At 41.6% G+C, this 8463-nt stretch overlaps 1 protein-coding gene across 2 annotated transcripts in view; it reads left to right on the top strand.

The window, feature by feature from the left end:
* Nucleotides 1–6416, top strand: part of Sh3d19 (SH3 domain containing 19) — a 158930-nt gene extending 152514 nt beyond the window's left edge. For both annotated transcript variants that reach the window (XM_028789506.1, XM_028789504.1), the window contains 3 exons: nt 654–840; nt 1218–1315; nt 4543–6416. In XM_028789506.1, the coding sequence (XP_028645339.1) occupies nt 654–840; nt 1218–1315; nt 4543–4659 (402 nt within the window). In that variant the 3' untranslated portion in view covers nt 4660–6416. The remainder of the gene's footprint in view (nt 1–653; nt 841–1217; nt 1316–4542) is intronic.
* The last annotated feature ends 2047 nt before the right edge of the window (nt 6417–8463 follow it).

The following is an 8463-nucleotide window of genomic DNA, read 5'->3' as shown; positions in this document are numbered from 1 at the left end:
TCTCTCTCTCTCTCTCTCTCTCTCTCTCTCTCTCTCTCTCTCTCCCCTCCCCCTCCCCCGTGTGTGTGTGTGTGTGTGTGTGTGTGTGTGTGTGTCCAGCCCCCACAGAAAACATTCCTAAGGGAGAGTTAGCAGTAGCCTATCATATTAGAATATAGATCACAGGAAGAAAGCTTCTGCTTAAACATTACATGTCCCTTAAAACTAGCAAAACCCTAAACTCTATCACACTTGTCACTGTAAGAAAAAAGTTATTGGACACTTACTTCTGAAACGTAATAGTAACATAAAATATTAAGTAATTTGAACAAAACTTCTGGTTTTGAACTCTTAAAAACCGCTTCGATTTTTTTTATATGTATCTATTTACTTATGTGTGTATGTTTACATATGCATGTGAATGCCCTCCCAGGCCAGAAGAGGGTGTTAGATACCCTTGAGTTGGAGTTATAGGTGGTTGTGAGCTGCCTGACGTGGGTCCTTGGGATCTGAACTCTGGTCTTCTGGAGGAGCAGCATATGCTCTTAACCACTGAGCCATCCTGCCCGCCCCCTCGGCCCATTAGCTTTTATTCCTCACCACATTTGAAGCCATGAGAAACGCTATTTAGGATAAACCCTGAAGTCCTTACCAGACTCCTGCTTTTGAAACAGGAGAGCAGCCCTCCTGGAGAATGGTGCAAAGCTCTTCACAGTTTCACAGCAGAGACCAGCGAGGACTTACCCTTCAAACGCGGAGATCGGATCCTGATCCTTGAGCGTCTAGACTCTGACTGGTACCGGGGCCGACTGCATGACAGGGAGGGCATCTTCCCAGCAGTGTTTGTGCAGCCCTGCCCAGGTAGGACAGCTACCAGTGTGACCTACTTCGCGGGCCCGAGGCTTTTACATTTTATCGTCCCTTACCTCTGACCATGCTTGACTTAAGTTTCTTACCTGCATCTGGAAGAGATGATTAATAAAGTCACTCCTATACTACTACGTCCAAGCTACGGGGAGGGGAGAAGATGACGCTGGGATTACATAGCAGCTAGCTCTGACTAACAAGTAGACTCTGTACAATGTCTTTCCTCCTAGGTGAACATCCTTTATCTTTTTCAAGTTAAGTAAACTCAGAACTACTTGAAAATATTTAGAGAAAGACAAGACAGATTCTTAAGGTGTTTGTGTTTTGTGTGATTGTCTTCCTGCATATTTGAGATTCTTGTGTCTTTGCAGCTGAGGCAAAAGGTGTGGCTTCCACAGTACTGAAGGGGAGGAAGGTTAAAGCCTTGTATGATTTTCTTGGGGAAAACGAAGATGAACTCTCTTTCAAGGTCAGAATACATATCTTTTTGTACTCGCTAACACTACCTATTTTGCAATGTACATGAATGAACATTGATCTTTACCTAAGAATGAAGAGTTCTCAGACCCTAACTGTAACAGAAGAGAGCGGACAGAGCTGGGGCATGGTAACGCAGTCCTATGATTCCAGCTCGAGGGAGGCAGAGGCAGGAGGACAGGAGGATCATATATTGAAGGCCAGCTTGAGCCTCTAGTGAGCCCATATCAAATAGAAAAAGGGGGTGGAGGGCAGCTGGGGAGGAAGACCTAAATAAACTGAATAGCTTACATCGTCAACTGTCACTAAAGGACTGAGGGAAAAACCTTAGCGTAGTAACCCCAGTCTTCAAAGAATTCCCTGTGTCTTGGCTTTACAATAGCAGATCTTGATGTGGGAGTTTTCATTAAGAATGTTCTCCACAGCCCTCACAGCCTGCTACTAACATCTGCAAGTAATGGAGAAATCAGATAGTGCGTGCTACGTATTTTAGCTTTGATTAGTGTCAATTCACAGAATTCACAGCATACCCCACAGAGAACAGGTTGTTTTCAGGAATGAGTGGCTCATAAGTCAAATGGTTGAGTTTTTTTGTTAAGGGACTCTACTGCTTTTCTATTGGTCATTAATATTTATTAAATAATATTTGAATATAAATGTGCACAGTATGTTAGTAGATAGCTATCTTACATAGTCCTAGCACTCACAAAACTGACAGTGCTTAGAAACATAGCTTCAACTACTCATTATATTATAGTTTTGGGCAGAAATAACTTACTTGTAACATTTTGAATAGCCAAAATTTTACAGATTTAAGCAAAGTATACATAAATGACATCTGATAGTTACCATGTTTTCATTCTAGTCTCCATAAGGGAAAGACTTTAATCAAACAATTTTGCAGAGAGCTATGTAGTAGTGCTACAAAGAAATCCATTTATCCTGGTAAATATACTTTATTTTTAAAGTAGCCAGGGTCATCTTAGACCTTTGCAGAACTTTAAATCCAGGCTTTTAAAAAATTATTAGACACCATCAAGAACAAAATCTGATCCTCATCTGAGAAAGGAATCATAGTTTGCACATGTGTAACACACACTACCTCTGTGACTTAGATGAGGGTGAACCAATATTGTATTCTGTGTCTAGGCAAAGCACTTCGGATGGGACTGGAGGTAAAGCTGATGTTGATGCTGGGTAGGGGGTGGGAGATGGGGGGGGATAGAATAAGCCCATGATAGAGAGAAACACGGTTATGTGAAGAATCTGAGTACAGTATGCTCAAACTGTTACAAAGCAGTTTTATAGTAACGTTACACTGTGAACTATGGAGGCCTCCTCATAGCCTCTTAATTAGGAATGTGGACCTTAGAACACTCTAAAATTTGAATTCTGGCTCTACACTAATTATGTGTGCAATCCTGATAAGTTCTGTTATGCTGGCTAGTCTTTGTTTTTGTTTTGTTTGTGGTAGTTGTTGTATTCAAGACAGCTCTGGCTGTCCTAGAACTCACTCTGTATAACAGGCTAGCCTTGAACTCAAAGATCTGCCTGCTTCTGCCTCTTGAATACTGAGATTAAAGGCATGTGCCACCACCACCTAGCATGCTAGCTAGTCTTATGTCAATGTGACACAAGCTAGAGTCATCTGAAATCAGGAGACCTCAACTGAGAAAATGCCTCCATAAGATCTGCCTGTAGGGGATTTCCTTAATCAGTAATTAATGGGGGAGGGCCCAGCCCATTGTGGGTGGTGCCACTCCTGGGCTCATGGTCCTGGGTTCTGTAATAAGCAAAGGGAGCAAGCCAGTAAGCAACACCCCTCCATGGCCTCTGCATCAGCTCCTGCTTCCAGGTTGAATTCCCTGCTTGGATTCTTCCAATGATGAATTGTGATCTGGAAGTGTAAGCCAAATAAACCTTTTCCTCCCCACCTTGCTTTTTGTCCATGGTGTTTTGTTGCAGCAATAGAAGCCTTAACTAAGACATATATAATGAATGAGCTTCATATTCTTTATCTATAAAACAAGGAAATTTAGAACTGGGGAGATGCCGGGCGGTGGTGGCGCACGCCTTTAATCTCAGCACTTGGGAGGCAGAGGCAGGCGGATTTCTGAGTTCGAGAGTTCAAGGCTAGCCTGGTCTACAGAGTGAGTTCCAGGACAGCCAGGGCTACACAGAGAAACCCTGTCTCGAAAAACCAAAAAAAAAAAAAAAAAAAAAGAACTGGGGAGATAGCTCAGTGGGTAAAGCATTTACTGCATGTGCGAGTTCTGGGATTCAGATGGCCATTATATATGTAAATGCCAGGAGGCCATGGCAATCTGCTGGAGACGGAGACGGATCTCCAGAGCAAGCTGGCTAGCTATACTAGCTGAGTTAGTGAGCCCTGGGTTCAAGTAAGAGAGCTTAACTCAGTAGTATAAGATGTACAACGATTGAGAAGCCACTTGACATCGACCTCTGGCTTCCATGTGTACACACAGACACGTGCCTACGCACTTATGCACACACGAGCCCACACGTATGCACACCATGCAAAAAAAAAAAGAAAGAAAGAAACGGTCTCTCCTTCACATGAGGATAATAATGGTGCTCATCTATAGAAACGTAGTTATTTCATTTTTGTGAGGTACAGACTAGGTCAGAGTACGCAGGAGCAGGCTCACTCTTTCACCTGTAACTTTTATGTAAGCATGACTGTCAGTGTGTCACTCTTAGTCCGGCCTCATGAGTAGTAAAGCCACACTCTCCATCCCTCTCTGTTGGCTTGTCTTCCCAGCCTAGAGCGGGTCCATTATTTACTACATTATAGCTGTATTACCCAGGACAGTATCGGCCACATAGTAGGTAGTCTGTAAACACTTCTTAGATGAAACTGTGTGCATTTGTGTATATATAGCTGATACTGTTATTGGTGAAAGAGTGCTTTAGATGAGGAATTGTGCTTGTGGGAGCATAAGACCTAAGTGGGAAGCCTAGCAGCATGCAGCAAGGCTGACAGTGGCGGGGGACTGAGTTTACTTTGAGAAAAGAGGCCTACAAGCAAATGTCATTAGGTATATATCATCTGTGCGGTTTATCATTTAATCCTCTCTGCAAATCAAGATAAATGAGTTATATAAAGAGAAGATTATTCATGCCGCTCCAGGTAGGCTACGCTCTGTGCTTATACCCTGCAGAAGCCAATAATTATTTCTAACTCCTGTCTTCCTCCAGGCTGGAGATGTAATAGCAGAGCTGGAGCCCGTAGATGATGACTGGATGCGCGGAGAACTAATGGGAAGAGCTGGAATATTTCCCAAGAACTACGTTCAGTTTCTGCAAGTCAGCTGAGGTGAAGCCTGGCTGCTCCTTGGCACGAGAACTCACTTGAACATTCACTTTGACTATCAGATATTTGCACTATTTTTTTTTTTAACAGAAAGAGAAGTATCTAAGATGTACGTGGTACACTAGAATTTCTGAGGTCAGGAAACTTGTAGGCTTTATAGCTTAGCTTCATTCATAGTGGAAAGGTGTATGTAGAAACCGTACGTGTACATAGAGTGAGGAAGCTGGCAGGGAGGCGTTAGCGGGGATGGCAGGCGATGCACGTCCCCTGGGAAAGCATCTACTGCAGGCAGCATGGGTCGGCTAACAGGCAGGAACTGTGCTCATACACCTGTTCCATCAACACACTGAATTAACCATGCTTCTTCATTTTCTACTTTAGTTTAAAAAGAGGACGTTTGACATTCTACATGCTGTAACTATCAGGACATGGATGGTAATCTGAATTTCGTTTTTGATATTCAAATTAATTCTCACAGCTTGAGCACATTAGTCTTAGTTCCAGGGCAAATTCTCGCTGCAGGACAGATAGTTTGGTAACTAGTGGAACATTTACAGGCAGGCAGGGAAATAAGCTCATGTTTCCCCAAGTGCTCCTGTGTTTCCCAGCGTTCTCCATTTCTCCAGGGACTTGAAGGGGTCAAAAGAACCAAAACCATCCCTGAGATGCCTTGCTAATACAACTAACTCCTCCACAGACATGCCACACTTACCTCCTCCTCAGTGTATGTATACTTTATACTTTATGTTAACAGGGTTATTATAAAGCACATTTTCTGAATCTGCAATCATTCCTTTGACAATTACTGGTACCCAAAGGAAAACTCATTTTCTTTGCATTACCCCAGTAATACATAAAAGCTGTGTCTTGTTATAGTATTACATTATGAATCTTGGGTAGTATCTTAGATTACAGAGAAGATGGTAAGATGAAAAACAATACCAAGCCCCCATAGCTCATTGCTTCTCAATATAATCAGAAGTTAAAATAACTTAAGAGGCCTGAAGGCTGGTGCAGTACCCCGTCCCATCCCCAACGCATCTTTGCAGTTATTGGAGTAAATACAAGACCACTTTCCTGTCATCCAGGGTCACACGTTCTGAGTTTCAAAAGTGGTTCTTGTGAGATTGAATCAAATACAGTTTACAAACTAAAGCCAAATGCTTTGAAGACAATCTAATTGATCAATGGGTTAACATTTCATTGGAGATGTGAAACGCTCTCCACAGGGTTCCTGTCTTCTGTTTTCAAGAAGAGTTCCATATGCTGGACCACTTCATTGTTTTTCCCATTATTCAAAACCTGGGCGGCCAGTGGTTTCCTGAACATGTTGCTTCTATAAGGAAATATTTACTTTGTTTTCTACTAAATTTCCTATCCCTGGCATATGATTGCATTTGATTTTGGCTTTTAGGATCTGGGGTTTCTACTACTTGTTTTTGGTTAAGAGTATTTAAGGAAAATTGTAGGTTTTCACTCATATTAGTTTTATGAGAATGGGAAGACTTAAAGTGTTTTTCAAACTCAAATTTCATTGGCAGCAATCCATACAAGAGCAAGAAGCGGGCAGGGGTGTGTAGAGGGGTATGGTGTGTCTTTGCCTGTGATATTTTAACATTTAATTGTGAAGATTCTGAACAACCTATCTCTATTGAAGGGAAAATCCCTCTAAACGTTGGCTCTCTGTAAGCAGGGTAAGTGCAATAGCTGTGTATCTACTTGACACCATAATAAACTGAACTCAGCTTTTCAATCTGTATCTCAGACTACACTGGATTTTTCAGAATGTAGGTGCTACCTGTCTTACCCCTGTATCTGCAGTCCTTTGCACAGGTTGGGGGGGAGTGGCTCTTTGCTAGGCGGGTTTGGTGGACAGACAGATGGATGGCCTTCACAGGCCATTGAGTCTACTCAATACCTTTGATCTTTGTTGATACAAATATATATTGAAACAAATTCTTATTTTTTTTCCATCTCACTCTACCATGCTCTATTTTGCTTGCTATTTCTCTTTAATAGAAAGCAAAATGCAGCTGTGGGGTTTCCATGGATACTTTCTTATTATATATATTGATTGAGGTCAAAACAAAACTCAAAAATGTTCAAAGAAAAATAATTATATATGAAAAATTTTGAGATAAATGGAAATGGGTTATTGTTTTATTTCCAAAATTTTCAGCTGAGAGCTCGATACTGTTCATCTTTGTCAGTCGGCCTTTCACAGCTGTGACAGAGTACTTACTTATAAACAGCTTAAGGGGGAAACAGTTGTTTGGGCCTGATTACCGAGTTTTCAATTCAAAGTCATCTGCCTCTATCACCTTGGCCTGATGCAAGCCAGAACATCATGGTGGGGAGTTTTTCAACAATAGAATCTGTGAAAGAGAGAAGAGGCCGAAAAGGAAGAGAAAGTAGGGAACAGGAAGAGAGAGAAAAAGAGCCAGGCACAAGATAGACTCCTCAGAGGAATGCCTCCATTAGCCTGCCTCGGTCCCCTCATCCCACTCAGCCATCAGCTCAGCCATCGTGGATTCCACCCAACCAGGGTTAGTTCATCTGTCCATGACCTGATCCCACCTCAGTAATGCCTCTAGATAGAGGGAGAGCCTAGCGCACATGAGTCTTTGGGGACACCTTCATACCCAAACCATACATCATGCAAACCTCCTAAAATACTCAGGTTTTGGTTTGTTTTTAGGTTTAAACTGCAGAAGCCATTTTTAATATAGTATCCCTTGAATCCTAAAGGATAAGGTTTCCTTAGTTGCCCTGGTGTACATTGCTGTAGGAAGAACGTAACTCTTTTATTACTCTTGGAAACCAGTCTGTAGTATTTAGAAGACAGAATATTAATATATCAAAATATATCATTAGAACTGGTATTTTAAAAAGATAATTATAGGACTGTAAGTCAGTATCCTTAAAAAATCACTGTTTGTATTCAGTTTCTTAAATTTAGGTGCATAAGCCTGAAAATACAGCAATGAATACATGGATCGAGTTAGATTACTTTAACTTTCGTGCAAACATTAATGTTTCCTTTTAATTAATGCCAGATGCACATAGGCTGTAAGAGTCATGATTCAATGCCAATTTGAATGTCATTGAAAGAATTCATAAGCTAAGTTTTCTTTTCCAGAACTAGTGGGAAATCATTTTCTGCCTTACTTTGTACTTCACTGTGTGGACCAGAACCATAGCCTCCCTCAGAACACTGCCACCATCTAGGGGCCTCTCCTTTCATTACAAGCTTTTCTTTTTCTACCACAAGTATGGGGCTCCAGAGCTCAAGGTTACAGGACTTGTAAAGTCACTGCAGAGCCCTAAACATAGCCTAGCTCTGCTGATGACCAATCCAGTGTCTTTCCCATTTATTATGCTGAAATGTTTTTCTTCAATTGTTAAAATTGCTTATGTGGCTGGAGAGACAGGGGACCCAGAGTTCAGTTCCCAACACCCATGGCAGGCAGCTCACAGTTGCCAGCAGCAGCTCCAGATGACTGACTCCCTTTTCCAGACTCCAAAGGCACCTGCATACATATGGCTTTCACTCACACTCACAAAGATATGAATAAAAATAAGATAAATCTTTAAATGTTTTGCTATTTTCTTAGCCTGTAAGTTACAAAGGTTCACACAACTCATTAGGAAGAGTCCCACAGGTATTCCTGTAATCCCAGTACTAGGGAGACTGATTCCAGTCTTCTTGCAAACCAAGGGAACAAGGAAGGGTAGGCACTGATAGCAAATTAAACTCTGAACAAATTAACACTCTGAATTTTTAAAAAAATATTTTATGTGCATGA

Source organism: Grammomys surdaster, unplaced genomic scaffold (genome assembly GCF_004785775.1).
Source record: "Grammomys surdaster isolate TR1022 unplaced genomic scaffold, NIH_TR_1.0 125834, whole genome shotgun sequence".
NCBI classification, from domain to species: Eukaryota; Metazoa; Chordata; class Mammalia; order Rodentia; family Muridae; genus Grammomys; species Grammomys surdaster.
This window is presented reverse-complemented; position numbering and strand designations above follow the sequence as displayed.